General features: G+C 35.7%; 2 protein-coding genes across 2 annotated transcripts; one reads left to right on the top strand and one right to left on the bottom strand.

The window, feature by feature from the left end:
* Positions 576-5,920, top strand: LOC109836856 (monothiol glutaredoxin-S11). The gene is made up of 3 exons (XM_020404887.1): positions 576-861; positions 2,526-2,600; positions 4,393-5,920. Exons 1-3 carry the CDS (start codon positions 694-696, stop codon positions 5,614-5,616), a joined length of 1,467 nt encoding a protein of 488 aa, XP_020260476.1. The 5' UTR covers positions 576-693; the 3' UTR covers positions 5,617-5,920.
* On the bottom strand, positions 6,819-15,512 carry LOC109836855 (vicilin-like seed storage protein At2g18540). Its single transcript, XM_020404886.1, has 8 exons — positions 14,935-15,512; positions 14,644-14,689; positions 13,734-13,783; positions 13,528-13,569; positions 11,631-11,744; positions 7,821-7,899; positions 7,185-7,256; positions 6,819-7,104 (listed from the first exon to the last, which is right to left on the bottom strand). The coding sequence occupies exons 1-8, from the start codon at positions 15,447-15,449 to the stop codon at positions 7,057-7,059; spliced, it is 966 nt and encodes a 321-aa protein (XP_020260475.1). The 5' UTR covers positions 15,450-15,512; the 3' UTR covers positions 6,819-7,056.

Here is a 15,724-nt window from a genome sequence, read left to right as displayed (position 1 = left end):
GGGCCCACCATGGAGCTCCTAAAAGCTCCACAAATTTGTGGAGCACTTGGGAGCTCCTAAGGGGTGTGGGCCCACTAAAAATATTTTTTAATTAGATTTGTTGTTTTAAAAAATATTTATAAAATGTTAGAGGTAGAAGAATAGATTTTTTAAATAATATTTATGCTCCTAGTTGGGAGTTTGTTGGAATATTTTTTCTAGTATGAAGCTCCTAAGTGGGCACCATGTTTGAGAGCACTCCAACAAGAGCTCCCTACTAGGAGATTGTTGCACTTGCTCTTATCAAATTTTCATGGGCGCTCTTTGGAAATAATGGTGGAAGCTTGAGTTTCCTAAAAATAATGTTGAAGATTTGGGGGAGTTTTCTGAAAAAAAAAATGACAAAAGTTACATGGATATGTTGAGAAAATTAGGGGTTACGCCATTCGGAGGTATGTTGTAGCAATTGCAAACGTTGGGGGTTAAGTGACATTTTCGAAGTTCAGGGGTTTAGGTTAAATTTTGGGAAATGATACAGGGCTATATGTAAAGTTTACCCAGAAAACCCAAACCCGAGCCCAGAGAGAAAGAAAAAGCTAGAGAGCAGCAAATAAAGAGCAGCAGCTCTCAAGGCCGCATCTTTCTCTTTAGACCCTTTCGTCCCTCTTAATTCTCTGAGAAAAAAGAGTAGAATTAACAAAGAGAAAGAAGACGATGGGAAGCGTTAAGGACTTGAAATCGAAGCAGGAGCTCGACGAAGCTCTCAATGGATCGTCGCCGGTCGTCCTCCACTTCTGGGCGTCGTGGTGCGAGGCCTCGAAGCAGATGGATCAAGTCTTCTCCCATCTCTCCACCGATTTCCCTCACGCTCTCTTCTTTAGGGTTCGATCCGAATCTTTAGTAGATTTTTTATTGGTAGCCGAGGGTTTTGTTGAGATGTCTTTGATAAAGTTGATACCTTTGTGTCAATTTGATGTAGAACCCTGATGTTATCATATTCCTAGCAAATTTTCAGACTAAAGATTACAATTTTCAATCTGATTTTCATTGAATATTTAACTTTTTAAGTCTATAGCTTAGCTCCAAATACTTGTAAAAATCAATTATACGTTTTGTCACTGATTAGGGCTAGTACCTATTTTTGTTTTCAAGTTATAAAAAGGCATGCCAATGGGGAGTGTGATTATTAATTGCCTATAATAATTCACTGTAAAAACCAGTGGAGCCTTTGACATGATTTCGACCTCAAGTTAGTGAGCAAAAATTGTTAGTAACCCAATATCATTGGACAATATAGGTCTGGCTTCGTACCCTTTCCTGCCCTAGATTAGTCAGTGAAGTAACATAGGGATTCTATAACGCGACACAATCTATTTGTTATGTGCTAAGGAAGCTAGCTGTTGATGCACCATTTTTTTTTGTTACAAATCTAGTGGATTATTCAATCATTGACTGGGGTTATCACACTTCAAAATGTTATAGAAGTTATCCCTGAATCTTAGTTTTACAATGTGCCCAAGTTTATTAGGTATGATAGTGGAGCTTGTTCCGCTTGATTATGTGTGTGTTTAAGATATATTCACAAACTACAATCTAGAAGGAAGATGTGGGAGGTTTCTTCCCTGTTTCATTAAGCAGAACAGTGAGAATAATTGAATTAACTATTTAACATCGCCCAGGCACACACATCAAGTTCTCCAAAACACAAAACATCATGGCAAAATTAGTTGGCAAGTGGCAACAAAAAAATAAAAAATGAAGAGAGCTACATTTTGTGTGAGAAGAGAATGAGGGTGTTTGGAGAGGCTTATTTTGCAAAAGCTTTTAAGCTATGTTAGCTTCTGCTGCCTTTTAGCTTATTAAGCTTTTGATGGTTTTTGGGTAGAATGGTCATTTACTTGGTCAAATCTAGCTTATTTAGGTGAGCTTATAAGCTAGTTTTTCAAAAGTTGTGAAATCCTAATTTTTGTAACGAGACTTAGAAGCTAGCTTATTGCGATGATACCGAACAATTAGATATGAAAAGGCTAGCTTAAAAGCTACTTTCACCAAAAGATAAGCTTTGCCAAACACCCTCACGTCACCTCCATCCTCCTCCCTGCTTCTTCACCATTAACAATCTATCATAATCTCATATGGCCCCACTGCTTCTCTCGAAACTCTTACCATGTCGTATTGTCACCTCACCTTGTTGTCCTTGCTCTTAAACGTTGTCTTATGCCCACATTCCTCTATCTGAGTATTACTCATGGGAAAAACTAGCTGTAAGTGCTATTGAATTAGCTTCTTTAAGTTATCAACCAAACCACATGAAAAATATGGTTTCAGCCATATTGGCCCTTTCTTTAACCATTTTAGTTCAGATGATGGTCCCTTTTTTTTTACTACATGGCTATTGTTTCAGTGAAGGCGAAAGATGTGCATGTATGAACTGTGGGGAGTTATTCTTTTTCTTTTTTCTCATGTTTATTATGTGAAAATATTGGAGTAATGTGTAATTTTAATTTTGCACATGATATTATATTTAGTTATTACTTAATTTTCAGGTTGAAGCAGAAGAGCAGCCAGAAATTTCAGAGGCTTATGCAGTTTCAGCAGTGCCATATTTTGTCCTCTGCAAGGTTCTTTAATTCCATATTATTCGTACTTCTTGCTTTACTTAATTTTTCTACATTATTAGTTTTCCTACACCGCTTGCATTTGGTTGGAGAGTTGATTTTTGAAGCACATGTTTGTCCTTTTATTTATGCTAAAAATAATTTTAGTTTCATTTTTTAGAGATAGGATAGAGCCATAACGTGCACGAGCTTATTATTTTATTATTCACATGTTTGTACTTGTTTACAAGGCATGGAATATTAAAGCTTGTTTGTCTTTGTTGTTGATGATAACTTATAATTTTATGTTTCCAAACCTTCTCATCAATACAGGTGCTGGCACTGTGTCAATATATTGTATTGTTAGCTTTAGAATTATATCTTGAAGGCTCTAATCAATTGTTTTTTATATAATTAATGGTGTTTCTAATTTTACTGGTGGTATTTTTTGGGAGATAATCGACTTATTTTCCATCTGTGGGTATGATGATCTTCACCCCTAGAGATTGTCTTAGTAGATGTTCATGCTACTGAAATTTTAGTTGAATATGCTCTTACCAGTTTTTTCTTACAAGGGGTAATGTAGATGAAAGTAAATGGTGGATTATCGTATGCCTTCTCAATGTAATTGTAACCATACCTATGGCATTTTTCATTTTACTTGTGCGTCGTAGTTGCTGTGAGCATCTTTCTATCAGCAATGCAGTAAATCTATTTTGGGAGGTAAAAGACTATCAGGTCCTCATTTTTTATTAAAGGAATCGGAAGATATCATTAAATAGATGCACAACTACTAAGTAGTTTAAGAGAATGTATAGAACTTCGGTAGAAGGGAAGACTGGAGACTTATGAATAGTTACAGAGTTCCATGGGTTTATGACACTTTGCAGGAACTTGAGATTGTGATGTGAAAACTTGTGAGGAGAGGAGGAATTTTCTAGATGAAATTTGGGAGAGAAGGGGAGAAACTCAAGTACTCAGCCATTAAGTCTGAATTCTCAGGAACAAATCAATAGTCGACCAATAAACAGTGAAGTACTGATTAGGGATCTCCCCACTCATATAAGGCTCTATTGATTAGCAAATAACTCTAATATGGCCAAATCACATAAAACTTAAACAAATCATAAATTAATAGACGAAAATGCTAACCATTAAATAATTAATATATCTTTTTCAATATATCCTAAATAGATAAGTATTATCTAATTAAATAGTTAACTAGAGATAAGTCTAATTATTGCAAGGAGACTTCAGGGTTTCTATGGGTAGAGTCGGGGAGTTTTTGGTGAATCTGCATGTGTTCCTGCTTCTCAAGGAGCCAAAAAAAAAAAAGAAAAAGAAAAGAAAAACAGGGACATCGGAAGATGTGAACCTCACCATTCTTATTTCTTGGTTGCTCATTTGCTAAATGACGTGGCTACTCAAATCTAGTATGCCCTAACTCAATTTTATTACATGTGTTTTGATCAGTAGTTAAATGGTTTCTAACACTTTTTATTTAATGCAGTATTATACATGCTCTTTGTGAAGTCTGGATTCCCTACTTTGGAGGCTCTTCCTTGAAAGCCAACAATCTTTTATAATTTCTAAAGATCCTTCCACCTTAAATGGTTCTCAATATTGTTTTACTTAGAAGTCTAGCATTTAGGTTGTCACTATTGTTGTCTCGACAGAAATCTGGCATTTACGTTTCACCTATATTTCTCATTGTTCCCTATTATCCTTGTTTTTATCGACCATGCATTTTAATCCACGTCACATTGTCGCTTCAGAATATTGACAAATCCATTCTCCTCTTTATTCCCCTTTTCAGGATGGTAAAACCGTTGACACACTGGAGGGTGCAAATCCGTCTAGTTTGGCTAACAAAGTCGCAAAAATTGTTGGATCTGCTGACAATGCAAAATCAGCTGCACCAGCGAGTCTAGGATTGGCTGCTGGACCTGCAGTTCTTGAAACAGTTAAAGAGTTAGCAAAGGATAACGGATCCTCCCACTCCGTAACTCCAAGCTCAGGACTTTCAAACTCACTGAAGAACCGACTTCAGCAGCTTGTGCACTCTCACCATGTGTTTTTATTTATGAAAGGAACTCCTGAGCAGCCCAAGGTTTTAATTTTATGGAGAACATCCTCTGTGCACCCCAAGGTGTGGCTTCAGCAGGAAGTGGTTGATATTTTGGAAGAGACTGACAACGAGGTGAGAGAAGGAATGAAGCAATTTTCAAATTGGCCTACTTTTCCCCAGCTTTATTGCAAAGGAGAACTTGTTGGTGGCTGTGACATTATAGTTGCTATGCATGAAAGTGAAGAATTGAAGGATGTATTCATAGATCATGGAATTCCTGTTATTTCCAAAGAAACTAAGGGCTCAGCAAAGAGCGGGGGTATCTCTGACGCCTCAGGCTTGAGTGCTGCCTTGAGTTCTCGCCTTGAAACCCTAATCGCTTCAAGCCCTGTCATGTTGTTTATGAAAGGTAAACCAGAGGAGCCTAAGTGTGGCTTTAGTGGAAAAGTCGTTGAAATCCTTAAGGAAGAAAAGATTACATTTGGGTCCTTTGATATTCTCTCTGATGATGAAGTGAGGCAGGGGCTCAAAGTGTTATCTAACTGGTCTAGCTATCCGCAACTTTATATAAAAGGTGAGCTAATTGGGGGATCTGATATAGTGCTGGAGATGCAAAAGAGTGGTGAACTGAAGAAAGTTTTAGCTGAGAAAGGGATACTTCCATCTGAGACACTTGAGGACAGGCTTAAGAATCTCATCTCAGCATCGAGTACAATGCTTTTTATGAAGGGCACCCCTGATGCTCCTCGTTGCGGTTTTAGCTCAAAGGTAGTGGATGCGCTTAAGAAGGAAGGGGTTAGGTTTGGGTCGTTTGACATTCTGAGTGATGAGGAAGTTAGGCAAGGACTGAAGACTTATTCAAATTGGCCAACATTTCCTCAGCTGTACTACAAAGGTGAGCTGATTGGTGGCTGTGATATTATACTGGAACTGTATAACAATGGGGAGCTCAAATCAACTCTTTCTGAGTAGGCGGAATTTAGGTGAACAAATATGAGTCCTCACCTTTTATGAATATGATGATCACTTTTTCTTCTGGAGTCGATGAAAATGTTTCTTGCCGATTATTTGACGTCGTATATTGCATCACTGTTATTTATTTGGTACTCTGAAATCTAGGAGTATATGCCATAAAAGACTTCTGCTTGGGGATATCTAAAGTGATTGTTATTGCTGTCTATTTTATTGCTCCATGTTTCTTAGTAGATGGACTGGTAGCGTGATGTGGTGAAACAACTGCTTTTTCGAAATATTGTGAGCTTTCGGTTGGATGAAATATTTTTAGATATTTCAAGTTTAGAACCTGCATCTTGTCATGGATAGTTTTTTCTCCCATCCTATTTATGTTGATATTTCAGACATTGATCGTATATATCAGAATTGCGTATCAAGAAGCATCGCCTTGAACATCAACAGAGGATGGTGTTGCATAGCTCTTTAGTTCCGATTGCCCATAATAACAGAATAAATGGACTGGTAACTGGCTGTGAGGCGAAATCAACAGAGACTTGAGAGGGCCTCTATGTTGGTACTAGAGGTCAAGAGGTTTTGTCTGCAGATATGTTGTCTGATATATTTTCTGTTTGTGTTCTTACGTTCGCTAGTTGGTTCTTGGTTTTTATAATGGAGTTCGTGGCATTGAAACGTCAAGAAGGGCTACAAATGGTGGTTATAGTGGTTTGCATTTGTTTTCTTTTCTAGCGGGAAACTTCTTTGTCCACTCTTTTAGTTTTCCTCATCATCTAAAAGTACCGATAAGCTATTTCTGCACGATTCTTTTTAAGTGCTCTGTTATATGCAATCTGTAACTGTTACTCTTCTTTCAGACTGGTGCAATTTTTGACCCCAGGGTTCTTGATGAAAGGTCATGAGAGTCGAGAAAACACAGCACAGATAAAAGCATAGAGAAATCATCGGATATCAAAGGAGCCCTTGAATCTTTTTCTTTGGTGTCAAACAAAATCTGTTATCAGGCAATAGATATATTTACCCTGTATCCAGTTTATTTTGTGATCATACATAAAAACAAAAGAAAATCTCAAAATCCCTTCAAAAGTAAATTAGAGTTCCACAACATTTTTGATCCGTGATGACCTCATTGATTAGCAAATATCAGCACCCGATAAATAATTGTGAATGATACCGAACACTACAGCTCACATCTCTAGGCAATCTCAAAAACAAAATTCCATGAAAATATAATTCCGAAACAAACCCAAGTTATCACATCAAACAAGGACATGGAGATTCCAATTTAAATAGATAAACCAATCAGCGATTTAAAACACGTGTTGTCTTAATACAATTACATGGCAGAAGAAAACTATCCTGATGACCTGCCAGGTTTTATATCACATCTCATCCATTGAGCAAAATAGGATTCCTTCATATCTGGTAAAGTAATAAGAGAGCCTACATAGCCACATCTGGATCCAATCTTCTCTGGATAGCAGCAGCAGCCTAAACAGGAACAACATAAAACCTCAGCTACCCTTTATTTCCCGAATACAAAAGATATCTTCGAAATGTATAAAGCTCACCTCAAAATTTCCCAGTCTATACTGATAAGTCATTTCTTCCTTCAAACGGGCCTGCTCCTTCATAGCTTGTGCCTACAAGACGAAGCAAAGAATCAGTTTTGCAGGGGGGGGAAACTTCAGGTTATGAACAAGAGAAGACATTCTATATCACAAAATATGTCCAAAAGAATGAGAAACGTCATTTTTGTTCAAGTACTTAACATGCTTATACTCACGTTTTTCTTCAAACCATTATTTTTAGACGTACACTTGCGAAAGTGGTGCTAGCTGTTCCTTAAATAGTCTTTTAGATTGAATTAGTTTCCATCTATTAAATATGTCACTTGTAACTGCAGCTATGAATATCCTAATCTCTTATATACACTTATAAATGCAGCTATGAATATCCTAATCTCTTATATACACTTGTAAATGCAGCTATGAATATCCTAATCTCTTGTATATGCAACTATGTGATATAATAAAAAACAATATGATATGACTAAAAACATTGTGCTTGATGTGAAAACAAGAAACTACAATCAAGTGCTTTGAGACAGAAGACCCAACGTAAAACAACTATAACAAGGAAACAAATGAGCTGCATTTCATCACAAATGGAATGATGTTGAGAAGCTAAATAAACTTTATTCTTACCATTCCGCTTTGCATCGAACACTTCAAAGCCTCTACTTGTTCCTCTTTATGTTTTTCCCGCTCTCTCTGCAACTCTAGTCTGCAAACATGCCAATTAAACATCACCAGTCAAAAACACACAACACATGCACGCACACACACGTCATCATCTTCTTCTTCTTCATAAACATAATCCAGTTTCTTATTTCTAAGATTGGAAACAGCATGCACCAGCTTCAGTTAGAAATGAAAAATGGGATCTTCAAGCATGGAACCATAACATTTTGTAGGATGTACAAGCATTTTGTATAATTACCAACATGTCCTTGTGTTTTTAAATTTGATTTACCTTTCTGTTATTGGACAACAGAAAATGAAAATCAACATCACTATGAATGTCATTTAATAAGATAATATTAAACTTACTTCGTATTTATGGATAAAGGATATACTCGATCTATGCATCAAAGGTCCCCATTAGATTCGAAAAATACTCCATCTAAGCACATTTTTGTCATGTTTAATCGAGAAATGAGGTTATATACAAGACATTTTTCTTTTTGTATGTCTTGTACTGATGTAGGGGTTAGTGACTCCAAATCCAAAATCAGTTGGTCCAAAGTTGGATCCAGGGTATGGTCCACATAGGGACTCTGGGAGCTTGGATACCCAACTAGATTTTTCCAAAATTTAAATGTAATACGATGTTGTCATGTTTCTACTCACATCTATCAATTAGTTCAAAACTATTGTATCTAATAAACAAAGAGGTACAAGGTTTTCAGCTCAAATGGTAAGTCTTGAAAGAGAGAAAATTTGGGAGTCCTAAGTTCAAGTCTAGTTTTCTTTTTTCCCTCATTTCTGTTCTACCACTACACAACAAACTTTTTGTTAATTGGCTTACCGATATAGAACAAGTATAATGTCTTAACTTGCAACGGAAATTACAACAAACTAAAACATCTTAATAGTGACTCCGATTAATTTTTTATAGCAAGTACCTAATAAAAATGGGTACAGTCCTAAAAATCATATGGCTGTAGAGTACAAGAATAAATTTATATATTTATATATTTTAAACTAAATATTGGACCAGATTACATACTGAAGGTAATTACGATGTATTGTAACAGTTTAAAGTTTCTAACGTATAGTTGGGAGGTTCATAACTTTCTGTTAAAGAAAAGATACATAACTGGTTTTTATTTTTATTTTTTTGTTCCTTTCAAAATTTAATAGATTTCATAATAATTTTGATTGAATCTATGACCAGGTCTATATGTGAGAATGTACTTACATATATTCCACAATTTTTATCCCAATCTTCGTGAAACCTGCATCGCTCTCACACAACAAAATAAATCTAGTTTTGCTCTAAACTTCTACCCAGTGGGGGAAAAGGGCCTCTACTTAGATCCTTAAATATGACACTCAAAAAGATGGATACGCCAGCTCGAGATCATTCTTTACCTTAGCTCATAGCAACGGATCCTAGATGCACGTGGAACATTGTAATTGGGCTCCCACATGGGTGATCACATAAAACAAAAAGGGCCAATGTATTAGTCTTGGGGGATTCTCACGAAGTGAAAGAAAAGATCTAAGATCCATGATCATGGATCCAAAGCTTTTTGACTACTAAAGATATGAAGTAGCTAAACCTGGTTTCACGTCTTGTTGATGACTCTAGACAACTCAATTCAGTTCGGGAGTCCCCAGCCAAGGAATTTTGAGAAGACCAAAAAATAAAATAAAAATGTCACCATCACCATGAGTGCAAATCAGTCGGTGCCATAGGCTACTTGGTTGGTCTGCGGATGTCCAAAGGCATTTTCGAAATTGTTTTTTGAAAGTCTTCTTTAAACTATTTTAAAATAGTATTTCTCTAAAGAAAACTTACTCTAAATTACAATAAGTGAGTATATTCTAAATTTTGGTTGAGATTTTTCACTCATTATGTATTCGATCAGTTACTAGATGACAATGGGAATAATATAAATAAAATATCCAGATATACAAGTTGACATAATCCAAATATACAAGTTCGCGGAGGAAATAAGCAAAAGCAAGGAGAAATATATAGCTCTTAGAAGTCATTTGAGTGCATATGTTTAAAGTTTAAGATCATACACTAAGCAATATAAATCATAAAAAAATTAGAATGAAAGGTAGATTTCTTTAGAGTGATGATGTGATCCCTGTATATACTAAATATAATTTATCAAAATAATAATAATGATAATACTAATAATAAATATAACCCTTGAGAGACAGATATATGACTCCATTTTCGGGGTACATGTGTCACTAAATAAATGCCTTCACCTCATCAAATGTCAGAGCAGACTTACTAGTTAAAACAATGTGATAATAACCTTTTGTATAAATAAATAAACTGTTCCTGCAGCTCTCAGGCTGGCATCTTTAAAGCCAAAGTATGCAGATAAATTTTATTAAAGGAGGGAAGTATCTTTATGCAGATAAATTTTATCGAAGGAGGGAAGTATCTATAGATACTTGACATATCTATAGATACTTGACGCACACACAATGAATTGATTGGTCTAACAGTCAACTCTACCAATCAGGCAAGTCATATATGCACTAGCCATATCATTATAATGAAGTCAAAGCATATCAGCAAAATCTAAATCAATTGATAACTGGACTTCAATCAGGAGACAATAGCCTTATTGATGCCCTGTTCAGGAAGAGCAGATAAAGGACACAGATGGCATGAGCAAGACTAGTGCAAACAGTAAGCAACTCTGAAATCCAAAATATTTTCCCAAAACCCAGAAGGGAAATAGAAGAGAAACAGGGGAAAGAAAGCTATAATGGATGATGGCAAGGTTTTCAACAAATTAAAATTCTAATAAGTAAAAATCAAAAGATCAGTGGCGAAAAGGTCTGCAACATGGTGGGTGGGTGGGTTGGGGGGGGGGGGGTTTCTTCTTTCCGCTGACTGAAACCTACTTTCCCCGTCTACCTTCTGTTTTACCTCATTCAGCTTACTTCTCTTTGAGAGTTTCCCTCATTCCTTTCTTCCCTGGCCTTTAAGTTTTCTAACCCCCTAATTGTTATTAGGCTATATCCTCTCCCGTATCTTGATGCCCTTGGCTGATGCACAGAGTTGCTGTGGACGTTGTGATTGCTTCTCATCTGAGTTGTTTTTAGCGCCTAAGTTGCTAATGCAGATACCAAGCTGTCATTTGTAAGTGGAGTAACATCATGACAAGAGTATGAGCACAATGAAAAAATTGCAGATGTTTCCACTTGTGGCTAAAGCTGGGAAGATTCTGCTTGATTCCTGAGAAATATCATCTATAGTAAAGATCTTAGTAAGTTCTTTATCAATAGTTGAGATCCTACTTAAACCAGGTTGATTCCACGGTAAATCAGATCCTGCTAACAGATATCAGTTTGAGTATCACAGTATCAACTGTAACTCTATGTTACCTGCACTTTGTTAGAGAACATACTTAGGCTTTGATACAGAACATGTTCACTTCAATATCAAAGAAATGCAACCAGGTCTTTCCATGTGTCATAAAGAATAACGGCAATGCTCTATTAGGAAGTCAAAGGTGCATGTTCTCTATCTCCCAACATGCAAGTTGTAAACTAGGAAGGTATCTATTCATTAACAAAAATAATAATAATAACAATACAATCCATTATGTCGCTTTACTCGCCAACAAGCTCTACTTTGATTTTAAACAAAGGTACACAACAATTTCAGGCATACATGCAATGCATGCACACACACATGCACACAAAACATATACTAAATAGATAATAGTTAGAGAGAGAAAGATTAAGTTTTCATACCGACGTTGTTCTTCATCATTGAAAACTGTCCTTTCTGTTTCTGTTATTTTCTTCAGACCCTTTTTCATTTCCTTCTCCATCTGTCGATGATGATAAGCATCTAAATCATAGTATCTGTCAGAAAAAATTTAAGAAATCAATTTGTAGAGAAATACGGAACACACAAACAAATTACAATATAAGTTTCAATTTTGCCATCACTAGTAAATGAGAATCAAGCTTCAATGATGTCATATCTTCTTCATTATTAACTGTCTAGATGTCATGGTTTTAACCTTTGAAACTGAATTTTTTAAAACCTTTGGAACTGAATTTTTAAGCTAAACACCCAATTTGAATAAAAATTTTTGAGGCTTTCTAGTCAAAATCATGTCAAAAGACTTAAAATAGAATGCAGGATTCAATCTCTCAATTTACAAAAGAATATTCCTTTATTGTTTTATACTTCATCAAATGATTAGTGATGGTAAACAAAGGCATTACATAGATCTGACTTTAAAAGGAAGCTGCTCTTTTCAAAGTTTAAGAATTTAAGAATCATGGTTATCATGCCTGCCATAAAAACAATATGAGGCAATTTAGAATAAACATGAAAGTCAATACAATCAACAAATATTTAAACTTGCAATGAGAGACAACAGCTTACATGGCCCATCCAGCAACATTTTGTGAGTTAGTTGTTTGAGTTTCAATATGGCTTAAATGGTGATAGCAGGCATCTCATGTTTCACAGTTTCTTACTCATAGTTTCTTTTGCCAATCTGCATAGCCATTATGGATTGCATATAGTTAACTTTCACTTAATTGTATTAAAAAAAATTACTTTGCGTGGAAGTAGCTTTTTCGCTTGTTAAATTTGGTCAAAGACAAACGTTAAAAAGTCACCTTCCTCAAAATTTTACTGAAGCAAACTTACGTAAAAAAGTCACCTCCCTCAAAATTTAAATGAAGCAAGCAGCGGCAATCTGTGTGTGTACATGCTTGTGTTGGGTTGGGTTTGTGGGATATAAGCTAGAAAAATATGTACATCCGATTCCTGAAACCAGGGGTTGGGGATTGTGGGATATAAGCTAGAAAAGTTTTTTTCGGGAAAAGTTAATCATAGATTCCTATTTCAATAATAGAATAAATGAACCAAATTGATCATGGGTTAAATATGTTTTCCTTGTGTTTTGTGAGGTGCTCACACAAAAGAAATTTCATAAACTGGATGTTCATCTCCCTTATTAAAACAGGCAAACTGATTGGAAGAGAGAATACACTAGGCTCACTAGCATTGCTGTAGGTATCTCGTTATATTGACATCATTATATGTATTTATGTAATTATATATGTATATACGTAATTGTGTATATGTTTCTATATAGGTAAGTGTACAAACATTGACAAGGATCCTACAAGTAGGATTTGACCTTAGATCCTATCAAGCGAAAATATATATGTTTGATTATCAAAATTTAAATTCCACCAAAGGTTATCCCTGATATATAAATAGCCTACAAGCAAACATAAAATAAATAATAATAATAATAATAATAAAAGGTGATTTCCTATGGATCACCATTTTACAAAATTAACAGATAAAAAACAAGTTTGAATAAATTATGGTATGGAGCTTCAAAATTAGTAATGTATCACTCATCTCAATCTAAATAATGAAACCCCTTTTCTAATCATCTTAGGTTTAGAATATTTTAAAACATAAAAACCAACCAGCTCACTAGACCATTATTATGATCCCATATATGGACATAAAAAAGTCATGAAAACATTTTTTTATACATATTTTAAATGATTTAGATCATGTGTAAATTAAATGGTCTTATAAGAGCAGAGTAGAATACAAAATCCCCTAATACTAAATAATCAATCGGCAAACTACTGAGTAGATCTTTACTTTTTGGATGGGAAAGTAGCTGTATTGTGATCCTCCATGAATCTGCACACAAAAGAAAGAGGATGTCAAGGCATATTTAAAAATAACTGCACATTTGCACTAGCAAATTGATTGCACCTTTAACTTGATTCCCAAATATTTTATAAAAATAACTTTACTAGAAAGTACAATCAGGCTAATAAAATGTTGGCATTTATATAACTTACTCCTTAAACATTTGCTTCTCTTCCCAGTTTGCTAATGTTTCCAGATTGATCTGTAGAAAAAAATCCAAGAAATTTCAGAGGTATTGCTCAATTATTTTACCATTCAAGATGCCTACAAAGTAAGAAATAAAGCAATTTAAGAAGATCATATCTGAATGTTCAAAAGAATATTCACAAATTTCTTTAAAATGTTAGTTTCCAGATCCAAATATCGGCCAATAATGTTCCATTAGATACAGGAAATATAAATAGAATCAACGGAAGAATCAAAATATTCATTATCTAAGTTGAAGCCAGGAAATTACAAGTAAATGAAATATCCTAGACGAAATGACGGATTCAATAATCCCCAAGTGTACCCAAAATTGAGGTAGAAGGTACACAAAGAAACCTAAGCAACTGATAGCACTCGAGAACATCAGAGTAAAAAGGATAAAAATTGCTCAGGACGTGTCTTCATGAAGTATCCACACAAAACAAGCTCATTTTTATACATGGATATTCACGCATCAAAACTGAAGCACGTCCCAACTAAGAAACTCGCTAATAGCAAACTATTAAGAATTTCATCAATTGTAAAACAATACTCTTCAGGATAGATAGCACATGGTCAACTATGCAAGACTGTACATCCTTGTGCTGCTACTGGTCAATAATGCATAGCAACATATTGACAGAAATTTTCTTTTGACTGAATAGATGACACCAAAATGGGGTTTTTAAAGAGCTGTTGTTAACCTACAATTAAGCTAACTTAAAAGCAACAGTGTGATGCAACTATCTCTACCTTGCATATCGATGATTCGATCAAAGCATAAGAAAATCAACAAACAGTCCTTTCATTCACATAGCAAATTATGAAAAGTAGTACATCAGTCCTCTAAATAAGTGCAACTGCTTAAGAAAATACCTGTTTCACTTCTGCTAGCCATGCAGTGAACTCAGGTCGTTTATTCCTACAAAAGGATAGAAGGGGGAAAACTTAGATAGCAAACATCATTAAGTAAAAGAGCATTACAGATATTTCACATGCTTCAAACAATTGTATAATTCTGAGAAATGAAATTCAAACCATCATTCTTACCATGCTCAATGCCCTACACTCAATCTACCAGTTAATGTATCATATTTAAATTCAAAACCCAAAATTTGAAGAGGATAGAACAAAAGAAATTCAATTTTACACAATAAAATCACTAACCACATATCAGTCTCTTTAATAATTCCATACTTTCCCCAAGAATTTGTAACTGCGCCCTTCTTCCCTCTATCTTTCTCTTTCTTCTTCTTCTTCTTTTCCTCCTTCTTCTTCTTCTTCCTCTTCTCCTCTTTCTCTCTCCTCCTCTTCTCCTTCTTCCTCCTCCTCTCCTTTTCGTACTCTTTCTCTCTCCTCCTCCTCTTCTCTCTCCTCCTCCTCCTCCTCATCTCCTCAGAATCCGAACCCGAGCTAACGGATGCGGATCCCTCATCGGATCCTTCAGACTCCGAATACGAATCCGACTCGGATGAAGAAGGGGATTCATAGCTTCTGCTTCTCCTCTTCTTCTTCTTCCTCTTGTTTCTTCTCCGGTGCCGATCATCGCCGGAGTCGCTGGATTCTTCGTCGCTTCTCTCGTCCTTCTTCCTCTTGGATATTCGATGATGGTCCTTGAGATCTTCGTCGTCGTCGTCGCCGCCTTCGTCTTTCGGTACGGATCCGTTGCGATCCTTCGCCATTTCTAGGGTTTTGCGTTCTGTGAGGAGTTGCTTGATGGCGGTACTGAGGAAGCTGAGGTGGTTATTAGTATAATCTAATTCTGGAAGTGCAATCAAGGTGGACCGTCTGATTAAAAAGATCACTGGATTCTGCTGTGTGTCGCATGGAGTTAAGGGATTGTACTATGAATGAATCTTGTCCCTCCATCATTTTCATGTATTCGTTGGGATTTTTTGGGTTATTTGCATATCTACCCTTACATCATGGCTATTGCCATAGATTCCCCTAAATCTTA

The sequence above is a fragment of the Asparagus officinalis genome, chromosome 4 (genome assembly GCF_001876935.1).
Source record: "Asparagus officinalis chromosome 4, Aspof.V1, whole genome shotgun sequence".
Classification (NCBI taxonomy): Eukaryota; Viridiplantae; Streptophyta; class Magnoliopsida; order Asparagales; family Asparagaceae; genus Asparagus; species Asparagus officinalis.
Note: the sequence above shows the minus strand (reverse complement) of the source record. Positions and strands in the feature narration are given on the sequence as shown.

Excerpts from the sequence above, each read along its gene's own strand:
- LOC109836856 (XM_020404887.1), top strand. The coding sequence starts at position 694 with ATGGGAAGCGTTAAGGACTTGAAATCGAAGCAGGAGCTCGACGAAGCT. Across the intron at positions 862-2,525 it reads CTCACGCTCTCTTCTTTAGG|GTTGAAGCAGAAGAGCAGCC; the intron begins GTTCGATCCGAA and ends CTTAATTTTCAG. Across the intron at positions 2,601-4,392 it reads CATATTTTGTCCTCTGCAAG|GATGGTAAAACCGTTGACAC; the intron begins GTTCTTTAATTC and ends TCCCCTTTTCAG.
- LOC109836855 (XM_020404886.1), bottom strand. The coding sequence starts at position 15,449 with ATGGCGAAGGATCGCAACGGATCCGTACCGAAAGACGAAGGCGGCGAC. Across the intron at positions 14,690-14,934 it reads ATTAAAGAGACTGATATGTG|GAATAAACGACCTGAGTTCA; the intron begins GTTAGTGATTTT and ends ATCCTTTTGTAG. Across the intron at positions 13,570-13,733 it reads GAGAAGCAAATGTTTAAGGA|ATTCATGGAGGATCACAATA; the intron begins GTAAGTTATATA and ends TTTTGTGTGCAG.